This window comes from Microcaecilia unicolor, chromosome 5 (genome assembly GCF_901765095.1).
Source record: "Microcaecilia unicolor chromosome 5, aMicUni1.1, whole genome shotgun sequence".
NCBI classification, from domain to species: Eukaryota; Metazoa; Chordata; class Amphibia; order Gymnophiona; family Siphonopidae; genus Microcaecilia; species Microcaecilia unicolor.
In genome coordinates, this window is record NC_044035.1 from 358594237 (window position 1) to 358608986 (window position 14750).

Sequence of the window (14750 nt, forward strand, 5' to 3'; positions counted from 1 at the left end):
AAAAGGACGTCCCTGACGACAATTTGTCTTCTGATTTGCCCCAACGAGAGGTGTAGACCTCCCGTTAGGTTTTCCATGGTAAGGGGATCATAAAACTGTAGTGTATCTCATTATAATATCCTTGCAATGGTAGTGCAGCTCATTATAATAGCCTTTGGATCATTTGCATTCCGTTTTCGTTAGCTGCTACTGTGACAGGAAAATGCCCTTTTGTGCATGTCCCTGGTTTACTACTTGTGCGCTAGACTGGCTAAAACCAGTTTAAAACCCAGTTGCTGGCTCGGAAAGCTTAGAGCATCTAGCCCTCAGGAGCAGCAGGGCAGGTAATGTGGGTGTGGGGAAGACTCTTGTGGCCACATCAAAAGCTTCATCTCAAGGTTTGTAATAGTTCACACAGCCACTGCAGAGGCCAGTTTTCAGGCAGGTCTCTTTAGCCAGGTAAACGACAGAGAAAATTGTCCACTTTCTTTCTCTCTTGCACACCCATATGTGCACAAACTGACACCTTTTCTTTTCTTTTCTTTCTTTCTTTGTCTGATATTCTGCCTTTCTATGATACCCAACCAAAGTGGTTTATATATTAGACCTAGGTACTGTATTTTCTCTGTCGCTAGTGGGCTGACGGTCTTTTGTACACAGACTGACGCACAAGTACGTCTCCTGGTTTTAATCCTTTCTCTTCCTCCCTCTGCATGGTGGAAGGTGTCAGAAAGGAGCCTGAGACCTATGGCTGCCAAGCAAAGCAGCCTGCATGAAAAGATCCTGGAGGAAATCAGACAAGAACGGAAGCTTCGGCCTGTAGAGAAGCAACAAACAGGCCAGAAAGGTAATGAGACTGAGAGAGAACATGAGAGGCACATTTTCCAACCCCCACCAGCAGAGACGTGAGCAGGGGGACTAGACATTTTGTGAAATGTGCAGTCTTATGGAAATTCACAGTTGTTTTTATAATGAACTCGGCTGGACTAATCCAACGCAAAATAAAGAGAGTGAAGTGTGATAAGAACATAACGAAACGTAAGAATAGCCATACTGGGTCAGACCAATGGTCCATCTAGCCCAGTATCCTGGACCGGAATAGCAGGGGGCACCATAGGACGGGTGAGAAGTGAACTGACAGAGCCATGGGTGAGGCTGCATTACAGAGCAGGCGAGAGGTGCACTGGCAAAGCAGTGTGTAGGTCTCAATACTGGAAAATGTCATGCACTTAATTTATTGGATTTATGAATCACTTTTTTTTTTGTTACATTTGTACCCTGTGCTTTCCCACTCAAGGCAGGCTCAATGTAGCTTACATGGGGCAAAGGAGGGTTAAGTGACTTGTCCGGAGTCACAAGGAGCTGCCTGTGCCTGAAGTGGGAATCAAACTCAGTTCCTCAGTTCCCCAGGACCAAAGTCCACCACCCTAACCACTAGGCCACTCCTCCACCCAATTACCTGAAAGTGATTTGCAAACAAGTATAACAGTGCAAAGCATAGAATCCTCAAAATGAATGCATAAATCAATCAGTTTACAATCAAATATATCCTGAATACTTACACAAAATCTTCTGCCTCGTGTGAGTTGCTAAGAAACACTGGTAATCAAGAGCCTGATAGAAACATAGAAACATGACAGCAGATAAGGGCCAAATGGCCCAACCAGTCTGCCCATCCTCAGTAACCACTAACTCCTCCTTTTCCTAAGAGATCCCACGTCTGTCCCATGTCTTCCTAAATTCTGACATAGTCCTTGTTTCCACGACCTCCACCGGGAGGCCATTCCATGCATCCACCACCCTTTCCATGAAAGAGTATTTCTTAGATTCCTCCTAAGCCTGTTTCCTCTTAACTTCATCCTATGCCCACTCATTCCAGAGGTTTCCTTCATTTGAAAAAGGCTCACCTCCTAACATTAATGTCACTGATGTATTTAAACGTCTCTATCATATCCCCTCTCTCCCACCTCTCTTCCAGCGTATACATGTTGAGAGGTTCATGAGCCTGTTCCTATATGTTTTATGACCAAGACAGCTTACAGGTTTTGTAGCCGCCCTCTGGACCGACTCCATCCTTTTCGTAAGTGTGGTCTCCAGAATCGCACAGAGTATTCTAAATAGGGCCTCATCAGAGGCTTATCCAAGGGTACTATCACCTCTTTTTTCCTGCTGATCATCCCTCTCCTTATGCACCCGAGCATCCTTCTGGCTTTGACTGTCGTCTTGTCTACCTGCATGGCCACCTTGAGGTCTACGGACGCAAACACCCCCAAGTCCCGCTCTTCCTTTGCACAGAGTATTCTAAATGGGGCATCAGAGGCTTATACAAGGGTACTATCACCTCTTTTTTCTTGCTGGTCATCCCTCTCCTTATGCACCCGAGCATCCTTCTGGCTTTGAGTGTCGCCTTGTCTACCTGCATGGCCACCTTGAGGTCTTCGGACGCAATCACCCCCAAGTCCCGCTCTTCTTTTGTACACAGAAGCATTTCTTAGCATTAAATCTTAGTTGCCAATTTTTGGACCATTCTTCAAGCTTCGCTAGATCCCTCCTCATGCCATCCACACCCTCCAGGGTGTCCACCCTACTACAGCGTCTGGTATTATTCGCAAAAGGACAAACCTTACCAGACAGCCCTTCCATAATATCGCTCACAAAAATATTAAAAAGAGACGGCCCGACTCGAGGCCCGAACCCTGTGGTACACCACTGATAACATTCCTTTCCTCATAGCAAACTCCATTTACCACTACCCTCTGTCTCCTCCCACTTCACCAGTTTTTAACCCAGTCAGTCACTTTAGGAAACAATTTCAAAGGCCAGGAGAGGCTCCTGGCTATTTAAATCTCCTGTCAAGCTGCTGTTACTGTATGAGGGTTAGGCATTTTGGCAGAGCTTGAATGGAGGTCTCAGTATGGGGCTGGAAGGGGTTAATCTAATCTACATAAAGTTTCAACACATAACAATAAAGAACAATGATATACCAACACCCCCTAAGCTTAGTGACTTCCAAAGAATACAGCAATTTGAATTGTACAAAAAAGAAAAAACAAGTTACTGCAGTTGGGGCCTTGGTTCTTTAGTACCCCAAACTGCCCTACAATTGAAAAACAAACCTGTTCCCACAGGAAACACCCTCCCCCCCCCCCCCCCCCCAATGCCTGAGACCTATGGGACAAAAATGTCTATTAATGAACCAATGACAATCGGTTCAAGACCCGACTACAGGCTGTTGGAGATCTCTTCTGACGATAGGCATCCCATATGGAGAGAAATCTCTTTTGCCTGTTTGGCGATAAATGGGCCTCCTGTGACTCCCATAACATTAATTTATGGAGCTTGTTTCTCCATGACCATTTGGATGGAGGGTAATTCAATAACCAATGATTACATAGTAACATAGTAAGTGACGGCAGATAAAGACCTGAACGGTCCATCCAATCTGCCCAACGGTCACATTCGTTATCAATCTTAAGATTAAATCAACAACGAATGTGATTTTATATACTTAATCATGGTCTTTCTTTGGTGTTTCTGGGACATAGACCATAGAAGTCCGCCTGGCTCTGCCCTTATGTTCCAACTATTGGAAGACCATATTCCACTACGTCTGAAAATACCAGCTTGGTGTCTCAGTGTTACAAGCTGACTATTCTAGTTTTGGATCGAGTCTTTTACAAGACTGTCATCCAGATATTCCTGTATCCTCCAGCAATCTTGTGTACAGACCCCTGGTGTAGGCTTTACGCCGAAACACAGTGCTGTGTCAGGTCCTGAAGAATAAAACATTTTATTTATTATTTTCCTCGTCCTTCTGTTTTTTTCATGGGAGAACCTCGCTGATCACACTATTTCTTTGCTGGCCAACTATTGGACACAGACTGTAAAAGTCAGGCCGGCAATGTGCTGACATTTCAAATAATTGGAGTTTCTGTTGAAGCTCTCTCCAGCCCATCCTAAACCGGATCGCTGTATAGTCTCTACCATTTTGACCGGCACCAACGTCAGGCTCACCAGTCTATAATTTCCTGGATCTCCTCTGGAACCTTTTTAAAAAATCGGCGTTACATTGGCCACCCTCCAATCTTCCAGTACCATGCTCGATTTTAGATTTCACCTTTTTTACTGATTGGCAAAACTTAACAAACAATACCTTGGTATCACAGGATAATTCCACAAATTACAATACAATGCATTTTGTCACCAGGATTTTGACATCTTCCCCCCATCCTGTAAGACCTTCCCCCCACGTTCCCTCCCACCTAACCCCTTTCTCCTTCCCTTCCTTCCCCTCTACACATCCCTCCCCTTCTTAGTCCAGGCGGGCTCCCCACCCCCCCAGGAAATCTCTTGCTGCTCGAGATTAAACACAGGAGCTCCAACATATCCCCTTTTCTGAGACTACAATCAGTTAAGAAGCAGGATACATCCACGAGGGCTCAAACTAAGGACATACGGGGTCCAAATTTGCAAGTTCCTTTTCCATTTCAAAGATCCTTTCGCCCCTCTGGCTTCCCACATTGCTCCCATGCTCGATTTTAAAGATAAGACAGTGTGGTAGGAAGCCAAGTCTCCAGGAATTTGCATAAGTCTCTGTGGCAAAACAGTACTACTACTACTACTATTTAGCATTTCTATAGCACTACAAGGCATATGCAGCGCTGCACAAACATAGAAGAAAGACAGTCCCTGCTCAAAGAGCTTACAATCTAATAGACAAAAAATAAATAAAGTAAGCAAATCAAATCAATTAATGTGTACAGGAAGGAGGAGAGCAGGGTAGGTGGAGGCGAGTGGTTACAAGTGGTTACGAGCCAAAAGCAATGTTAAAGAGGTGGGCTTTCAGTCTAGATTTAAAGGTGGCCAAGGATGGGGCAAGACGTAGGGGCTCAGGAAGTTTATTCCAGGCGTAGGGTGCAGCGAGACAGAAGGCGCCAAGTCTGGAGTTGGCAGTAGTGGAGAAGGGAACAGATAAGAAGGATTTATCCATGGAGCGGAGTGCACGGGAAGGGGTGTAGGGAAGGACGAGTGTGGAGAGATACTGGGGAGCAGCAGAGTGAGTACATTTATAGGTTAGTAGAAGAAGTTTGAACAGGATGCGAAAACGGATAGGAAGCCAGTGAAGCGACTTGAGGAGAGGGGTAGTATGAGTAAAGCGACCCTGGCGGAAGATGAGACGGGCAGCAGAGTTTTGAACCGACTGGAGAGGGGAGAGGTGACTAAGTGGGAGGCCAGCAAGAAGCAGATTGGGGTTTTCAAGCCTGTGAATTGTAATATTTTCATGCAGTGTATTTCTCTTGTTTGGCCAGCAGGTGGTGTTTGTTCTGTGTTTTAAAGCTGCTGTAGAGAAAGCTGTTTTCTTTTCAGTTTAGCCCTGTAGAAAGGCAACCTGCAGTGCCATTGGACATATACTTTAAAAGTTGATGCTCTGGGCTCTGATTGGCCCTGGAATTCAAATCTAGCCAGGAGGTACTGGATTTTCCCCAGTCTCAGATAGGAAGTGCAGAGGGTAAACATCCCTGCTCTGAGGTCCTGTTCAGGAACTGTGAGCAGCTGTTTTCTTGAAACTCCCCGGGTGCTACCCAGGTAGTGACAAAGTGTTTAGATAGTTTTAATATTGATCCTTATTCAATTACCTGTTATTGCCTGTTAGTACATAGGTACATAAGTATTGCCATACTGGGAAAGACCCAAGGTCCATCAAGCCCAGCATCCTGTTTCCAACAGTGGCCAATCCAGGTCACAAATACCCGGCAAGATCCCAAAAATGTACAAAACATTTTATACTGCTTATCCCAGAAATAGTGGATTTTCCCCAAGTCCATTTAATAACGGTCTATGGACTTTTCCTTTAGGAAGCCATCCAAACCTTTTTAAAACTCCGCTAAGCTAACCGCCTTTACCACATTCTCTGGCAACGAATTCCAGAGTTTAATTACACGTTGTTTTTCCACCTGTTTTATATTGTTCACTGTTCTATTTCTGTGATTAGTTTATTAGCTTTGATGTCTTGGACTGAATAAGAATCCTAGTAGTTTGTATTTTTTGGGGTCTGTGGGTGCTTTCTAGGAACTGTGGGACCCTGGGAATGCAATATCTTTAAAATAGTTGTACAGATCTTAAAAACAAATTCTAGCTTGGATTGGCAACCAATGAGCTTTGATCAGAAGCGAGGTTGTCCCATCAAACTTCTCTGCAGCATACACCATCCTGATTGCTATATTTTGCAGCGTCTGTAACCTTCTCAAATGAGCTTGCATACAACCTCCATCTTGTTTCCATCATATATCCACTCTTGATCCCTCAGCTATACGGTAAGCCGTATTGTAGAAAATCTTTAGCATCATGTCTATGTTAGTTGAATGTTCTATCCCCCCTTTAATCTGTTCAGAACTCTGCTGCACGTCTTATATTCCGCCTGAACCGATATACTCATATCGCCCCTCTTCTCAGGTCACTTCACTGGCTTCCAATCAGTTCAAGCTTCTCCTTCTTACCTACAAATGCACTCAGTCTGCTGCCCCTCACTACCTCTCTACCCTCATCTCCCCTTACGTTCCCGCCCGTAACCTCCGCTCACAGGACAAATCCCTCCTCTCATTACCCTTCTCCACCACTGTCATCTCCAGGCTCCGCTCATTCTGCCTCACCTCACCCTATGCTTGGAATAAACTTCCTGAGCCCTTACGCCAAGCCCCCTCCCTACCCATCTTCAAATCTTTGCTCAAAGCCCACCTCTTCAATGTTGCTTTCGGCACCTAACCATTGTACCTCTATCCAGGAAATCTAGACTGCCCCAATTTGACTGACTGTACATTTGTCCTTTAGATTGTAAGCTCCTTTGAGCAGGGACTGTCCTTCTATGTTAAATTGTACAGCGCTGCGTAACCCTAGGAGCGCTTTAGAAATGTCAAGTAGTAGTAGTAGGTATGGGGGGGGGGGGGGGGGGGAAGCCACTGCTTGCCCTGGGCTTGGTAGCATGGAACGTTGCTACTATTGGAGATTCTACATGGAATGTTGCTACTATTGGAGATTCTACATGGAATGTTGCTATTCCACTAGCAACATTCCATGTAGAAGGCTGTGCAGGCTTCTGTTTCTGTGAGTCTGACGTCCTGCACGTACGTGCAGGACGTCAGACTCACAGAAGCAGAAGCCTGCGCGGCCACATTGGTGATCTGCAAGGGCCGACTTCTACATGGAATGTTGCTACTATTGGTGATTCTACATGGAATGTTGCTATTCCACTAGCAACATTCCATGCCCTTATTTGACTGACTGTACATTTGTCCTTTAGATTGTAAGCTCCTTTGAGCAGGGACTGTCCTTCTATGTTAAATTGTACAGCGCTGCGTAACCCTAGTAGCGCTTTAGAAATGTCAAGTAGTAGTAGTATGTCTATGTTAGTTGAATGTTCTAATGCTTATTAGGTGTATCATTAGTATTATGCTACATTGTATCACATCTTTGGTATTTGAATTCCACTGCTGTTAAATGTGTATATTTTTGATACTGTTTCACGGTGGTTCTATTAGGTTTCAATTTACTGTTTTCAAGTTTATCTCATTAATTGTATTTATGTTTATTCTTTGTTATTTTACTATTGTTATGCTGTTAATAAAATGATCAGTTTTATGTTAAACTGTACCTACTACTGTACATTGCCTTGGATGAATCTCTTCATAAAGGCAGTTAAGAAATCTCAATAAATTAATTAATAAATAAACAACACATTACAATAATCTAGTTGATTTAAGATTATAGCCTGAACACTTTTTTTTTATAATAAAGATGCATGTTTCTCAAAAGAGAGTGCAGAATCCAAACCCACCCCCCAAATTTTTATCTCCAGGCTGGAGTGACTTGTGTTGAGCTCTCAATACGCTTCTAGGTAGGTCTGCGGTGAATTAGGGATACTTCAGCACAGAGACAAGGAGCTCATGGCGATATTACCCTTAAGCCTGGTTTTCTTGCCTTTCAGCCTTCGGGTCATTGCCCTGCATCATCAGTGCCTGTTCTGCTGATGTAAAATCCACCTCCTGCATTAACCTGTCCATTCCAGAGCTCAGCACTCAGCGCCAGAGGCCTCGGGTACTGCTAAAAGCACCGACGCTGGCGGAAATGGAGGAGATGAACATTTCTGAGGTAAGAGCCCGTTTCTTCTCAGCGCAGCAGTGAAAACGTAATTTGTCCCCAGGAGAAGTGCCTGCTCTCTCCTGCTGCAACAGAGGCACTGAACAGTGAGTTCGTTATCTACTCCTCGTGTGTGTCGGTCACTGAGTCAAGCTCCGTTGACTTTGTGGAGCATTTAGGAGGTAATAGTAGAAAGCAGTTTCTACATGTAAAGGTTTCTTCTATTTATTTATTTGTAGCCTTTGTATCCCACATTTTCCCACCTATTTGCAGGCTCAATGTGGCTTACATTATGCCGTGATGGCGATCGCCATTTCCGGGTACAGGATTTCAAATGGTATTACATTTAGGTGCATGCATATATGGTAAAAAAGAGTACATTTTGGTATTACATACACATGATTTTGCATTAAGGTGCATACATACATGGTACAGAGGAATGCATTATGGCATTGCATAGAGGTTTCTAAGTGATCAACCAGCTTATAATCGAACGAGAAAAACGCCCAAGTTCCGACCTAAATCGGGAGATGGGCGTTTATCTCACAAAAACGAATAAAGCGGTATAATCGAAAGCCGATTTTGGACGTTTTCAACTGCACTCCGTCGCGGATGCGGACAAAGTTGATGGGGGCGTGTCAGAGGTGTGGCGAAGGCGGAACTGGGGCGTGGTTATCTGCCGAACAGAGATGGGCGCATTTCACAGATAATGGGACAAAAGTATGCGTTTTTAGCTAGAATTTAGGGCACTTTTCCTGGACCCTGTTTTTTCACGAATAAGGCCCCAAAAAGTGCCCTAAATGACCAGATGACCACTGGAGGGAATCGGGGATGACCTCCCCTGACTCCCCCAGTGGTCATAACCCCCTCCCACCTCAAAAAATGATGTTTCACAACTTTTTATTTTCACCCTCAAATGTCATACCCACCTCCCTGGCAGCAGTATGCAGGTCCCTGGAGCAGTTGTTAGGGGGTGCAGTGGACTTCAGGCAGGTGGACCCAGGCCCATCCCCCCCCTACCTGTTACAATTGTGCTGCTTAATGCTTAGTCGTCCAACCCCCCCCGAACCCACTGTACCCACATGTAGGTGCCCCCCTTCACTCCTTAGGGCTATAGTAATGGTGTAGACTTGTGGGCAGTGGGTTTTGAGGGGGATTTGGGGGGCTCTACACACAAGGGAAGGGTGCTATGCACCTGGGAGCTCTTTTACCTTTTGTTTTGTTTTTGTAAAAGTGCCCCCTAGGGTGCCTGGTTGGTGTCCTGGCATGTTAGGGGGACCAGTGCACTACGACTCCTGGCCCCTCCCACGAACAAATGCCTTGGATTTATTCGTTTTTGAGCTGGGCGATTTCATTGTCCATTATCGCTGAAAAGCAAAAACGCCCAGCTCACAACTTGGCGAATAAAACATGGACGTCTAATTTTTTCGAAAATAAGCTTGGGTCCGCCCCTTCACGGACCCGTTCTCGGAGATAAACGCCCATGGAGATAGGCGTTTCTGTTCGATTATGCCCCTCCAAGTGAGTTTTAACATAAGTTAGGTCATTTTCAATTTAGGAGATAGATTGGTAGTGCGTATTGTGTAGCTTTCTTTAATAGCAGTGAGGTTAAACGGTCAAGTGACAAGAGGTCGGTTTTGTCTAGTTCATGTAAAGTCTATTTATTTTGTATATAAGATGGAACATTATGGTAAGTGAGGGTGTATAAAGTGTAGATATATACAGGCACTTGTACAATCTGGGTTCCCAGGGGCGTTGTTTGGACAGAGCTGTGATGTGATACACCAGGGGGGATCATGATTCTCCAGGCCTGGCGCTAGTGCTGTCCAATTTGGGATTCAAATCGATTCTCAGATTTGTTTTGGGCAAATCGATTCAAAATAATTTTGTTTTTGTAAAACTCAAGGCCTCCTGCATACCTTTTAAAACAGTCAAACATGAGCTGCCAGCGACTGATACAAACTGCTTGCGCCAGCTGCACCGCCTCCCCCGTGATTCAACTTCCTGTTTCCACCTAGGCGGGAACACATGAGAGGGAAGGCTGTGGGGCCGACGGAAGCAGTGTGTATCAGTTGCTGACTGCTCATGCTCATTGCCGGTGAAGGAGGGGCGTAGCCAGACCTCAAGGTGGGGGGCACATTTTGTTCTGCTGCCCCCCTGCCACCCCACCGCTGCCCTCCCTCCACCACCTCGCTCCCCTGACGCTCCCCACCCACTGCCACCACTGTACATCTTGGGTGGGGGTGGGGGGTCCCCCGCCAGCTGCAGCACCGCCGCTGCAAATACCTTGGCTGGCGGGGATCCCCAACCCCTGCCAGCTGAAGCCTTCATCCAGCGCTGGTCTCTGGCACTGCCGCATAGTGGTGGACAAAGGCTTCAGCTGGCGGGGGTTGGGGACCCCCACCAGCCAAACCAGGGGCCCAGAGCAGATTTTGTTTTGGGGGGGGGGGTGTCTAGGCCCCTGTGGCCCCATGTAGCTATGCCACTGTGGTGAAGAACTGCTGTTTTAAAAGGTAATATTTTCAGAAGCCATCTAGGAGGGTGGGAGAGTGGTGGTGGAGCCCGTGTTTGCCCTGGGCCCAGCTTTATCTCTTCATGGCCCTGATTCGCATATTCTTTATAGAATACCAGTGGACAGGCATAGAGAACATTCACACACTTATATCTTCTCTGGAGCCAGTGTATATTAGGGGAGAGAATCTGTGCACTGTTGGGGTATTCTGTTTTATAAAAGTATCCCTTACTGGCTGATTTAACTTCCTTAAGGCCTATTCTCAGTATTTCACCACAAGTTATCCCTTAGCATACAATTAGTATGGGATGTACCATAAGGGAGCAGGTTTCTCTGCAGTTGAAGTGGATAAAACCAGGAAAGTACATGTGGCGATTTCAGTTTAAAATCCCTGTGCTTCCATTAAAGGCCAATCGAATTTCAGTTTTGGTGCCAGACATGGCCCAGACTTCATGTTCAGCCTTGTGAAACTTTATGTGGGTCCCCTAGTTCCCCTCTCCCCGAACATTAGAAGCCCACCTCCCACCCTCTTCCCACCCCCGAACACAATGAGCCCCCCTCTGGCCTAGTGAACATTTTCTGGTAGTCGAGTGGCTCCTGCCCATGTCCTCTCCACTGCTAAAATTGCTGCCGCAATCTCTGGACCCCACCAGGGGATGCTGTGGTAGACCTGGGGGGGAACCTACAGGTGGGTCCAGGAGGGGGGGGAGCTCATTGTGGGAGGAGAAGGAGGGAGGGAATGGGGGCTCATGCTGTGTGGGAGGGGCTGGGCCAAAACCAAGAGGTGTATTTCAGCCACAGATTTGTTTTTTTTTGGCTGAAACCAAAGAAACCGGTTTCAGTCACCCTGTAGCTTCCATGTTGGTGGAAAGGATGTGGGTACTGTGTACTTAGGGTTACCATATGTCCGGATTTACCCGGACATGTCCTCTTTCCTGCCCCTAAGGGGTCACTAGACCACCAGGACAGTGGTAAGGTAAAGGGAGGGGGAGTGACAGGGTGTGTGACAGGGGGCAGGGGAAAATGTGACGGGGTGGAGTGAGGGCGTGAAAGGGGGCGGGGCGGGGTGTGTGGTTGGGGGCAGGGCATTTGTCCTTCTTTTTGGGGGACAAAATATGGTAACCCTGTGTGTACTCTGATGTGAGCATGAGCCCGTGTTTTCAAAGCAAAAGCCTGTGTGGTTTTTCCCTTTGAAATTAAGCTTGCAGACCTTCTAGTACAAAATAGCGAAGGTCTGCAGGCCCTGTAAGTAGCTAAAAAGTAGTTCTCTTTGTATATCTGAACAGTGCTGCCAACGTCTAACAATATAGAAATAACTAGTAACAGCTGGTGACTTGGATAGTACGGTGCTTCCCCTGGGCCTAGGGTTGGTACAGCATTTTCCCCTGGCCTGGGGCTGGCATGGTGCTTCCTCTGGGCCTGGGGAGCTGTGGTACAGTTCTTCCCCTCACGCTGGGTGTGGTATGATATTTCCACTCAACCTGGGGGCCTGTCAATGATAGTTGGCTTCCCCTAGCTTCATCAGTTATTTTTATTTTATTTTTGTTACATTTGTACCCTGCGCTTTCCCAATCATGGCAGGCTCAATGCGGCTTACATGGGGCAATGGAGGGATAAGTGACTTGCCCAGAATCCCACTAGCAACATTCCATGTAGAAGTTGGCCCTTGCAGATCACCAATGTGGCCGCGCAGGCTTCTACATGGAATGTTGCTAGTGGAATAGCAACATTCCATGTAGAATCTCAAAGAGTAGCAACATTCCATGTAGAATCTCCAATAGTATCTATTTTATTTTTGTTACATTTGTACCCTGCGCTTTCCCACTCATGGCAGGCTCAATGCGGCTTACATGGGGCAATGGAGGGTTAAGTGACTTGCCCAGAGTCACAAGGAGCTGCCTGTGCCTGAAGTGGGAATTGAACTCAGTTCCTCAGGACCAAAGTCCACCACCCTAACCACTAGGCCACTCCTCCACTGTTGCTACTATTTGAGATTCTACATGGAATGTTGCTATTCCACTAGCAACATTCCATGTAGAAGTCGGCCCTTGCAGATCACCAATGTGGCCGCGCAGGCTTCTGATTCTGTGAGTCTGACGTCCTGCACGTACGTGCAGGACGTCAGACTCACAGAAACAGAAGCCTGCGCAGCCTTCTACATGGAATGTTGCTAGTGGAATAGCAACATTCCATGTAGAATCTCCAATAGTAGCAACATTCCACGTAGAATCTCCAATAGTAGCAACATTCCACGTAGAATCTCCAATAGTAGCAACATTCCATGTAGAATCTCCAATAGTATCTATTTTATTTTTGTTACATTTGTACCCTGCGCTTTCCCACTCATGGCAGGCTCAATGCGGCTTACATGGGGCAATGGAGGGTTAAGTGACTTGCCCAGAGTCACAAGGAGCTGCCTGTGCCTGAAGTGGGAATCAAACTCAGTTCCTCAGTTCCCCAGGACCAGAGTCCACCACCCTAACCACTAGGCCACTCCTCCACTTACAGTGTTTCTCCTCCGTCTGTTATTGATTCACTTTTTCCCAGGAAGAGGAACACTTTGGGGGTAACTTTGTAGCGTTGTCATTCAGAGTATTTCCTCCCAGCTTTTTACTGACTCACTGTTTTGCAGGAAGAGGAGTCTCCAAGTGCAGAGATGAGGAGGGTCACCAGCTCGCCACTGCCCCTAAAGCGAGATCGCTCCTTCTCAGAACATGACCTGACCCAGTTGCAGAATGAGATGGGAAGCAGCCAGACAAGGACTCTGGGAGCAGGGGGCTCTGAAGGGAGACCCCGATCAGGCAGCATGACTGCAGCAGCAGCAGGACCCAGCTCGAAGAGAAAAAGTAAGTTTCCATCATGCACCAAGTCCCTCCTGTTACCCCGCACCTGCTGCCTTCTGCTTTGCTAACCATCTGCCACTTCACCCTTCATTCTGCTGCTGCTCCTGTACACTTTATATATATATATATATTTGAACAGACATAAAAGCCAAGAAGCAAAGAAATATAATGCGAAGAGAGAGGCTGTACATTAAATATAACGTGTCACTTTTTTTACTGGAATAACTTATTACATTTCTGGACTACTTTTCAGGAGTTAGGCCCCCTTCTTCAACTCTAAACAGAAGGGGTTGGTGAAGAGAGAGGCTGAGCATTAAGGACTGGAATTCAGTAAACAGTGCCCAAAACTGGCTCTCGATGCCATCCTATAAAGGTCACTCCTAACTACATCTACTATAATAAAACTCACCCTCAACGTTCTGAGGACACTGACGTCAGTGAAGCCGAGCCCGCCCTCGAGGGCGGAGCAATGGCAGAACAACGAAGGGGTTGGCTGGCAGGCAGGCAGGGAGGGAGGCGGGGGGGTGGGAAATCGCTCCGGGCCCCGCCCTCGTGTCAAACGTCATGACGTTGGGGGCGAAGCAATGGCAGAACAACGAAGGGGTTGGCCAGGGAGGGGGGGGGGTGTTGGCGACGAAAACCTGCTAGCGCCCGTTTCATTTCCTCTGAAACGGGCCTCTTTTACTAGTAAGTACATAAGCACCGCCATACCGGGAAAAGACCAAAGATCCATCAAGCCCAGCATCCTGTCTCCGACAGTGGCCAATCCAGGCTTCAAGAACCCGGCAAAATCCCACCCCCCCCAAAACCAAACTTAATTCTTAATAATGTTCAATGGACTTTTCCTTCAGGAATTTGTCCAAACCCCATTTAAATTCCATAAGGCCAGCTGCTGTCACTACATTCTCCGGCAACGAGTTCCAGAGTCTAACTACACGCTGAGTAAAGAAAAACTTTCTCCTATTTGTTTTAAATCTACCATATTCTAGCTTCATCTTGTGTCCCCTGGTTTTGTTGTTGTTTGAAAGTGTAAACAAACGCTTCACATCTGTCCGCTCTACTCCGCTCATTGTCTTGTAGACTTCTATCATATCACCCCTCAGCTGCCTTTTCTCCAAGCTGAAGAGCCCTAACCTTCTCAGCCTTTCCTCATAGGGAAGTCGTTCCATTCCCTTTATCATTTTCGTCGCCCTTCTCTGCACCTTCTCTGGGATGAGCAGTCTATAGAAGAGCCGAATTCCATGTCCAGCTTTGGCTGCAAGGACTTAGCCAGCTGAAACCTG

General features: G+C 46.6%; 1 protein-coding gene across 1 annotated transcript in view; it reads left to right on the forward strand.

Moving 5' to 3' along the window:
• The window catches only part of LOC115470969 (protein spire homolog 2-like), a 101784-nt gene that overhangs the window by 44668 nt on the left and 42366 nt on the right, over positions 1 to 14750 (forward strand). The window contains 3 exon segments of the mRNA XM_030204617.1: positions 703 to 826; positions 7961 to 8124; positions 13257 to 13470. Of these exon segments, the coding sequence (XP_030060477.1) occupies positions 703 to 826; positions 7961 to 8124; positions 13257 to 13470 (502 nt within the window).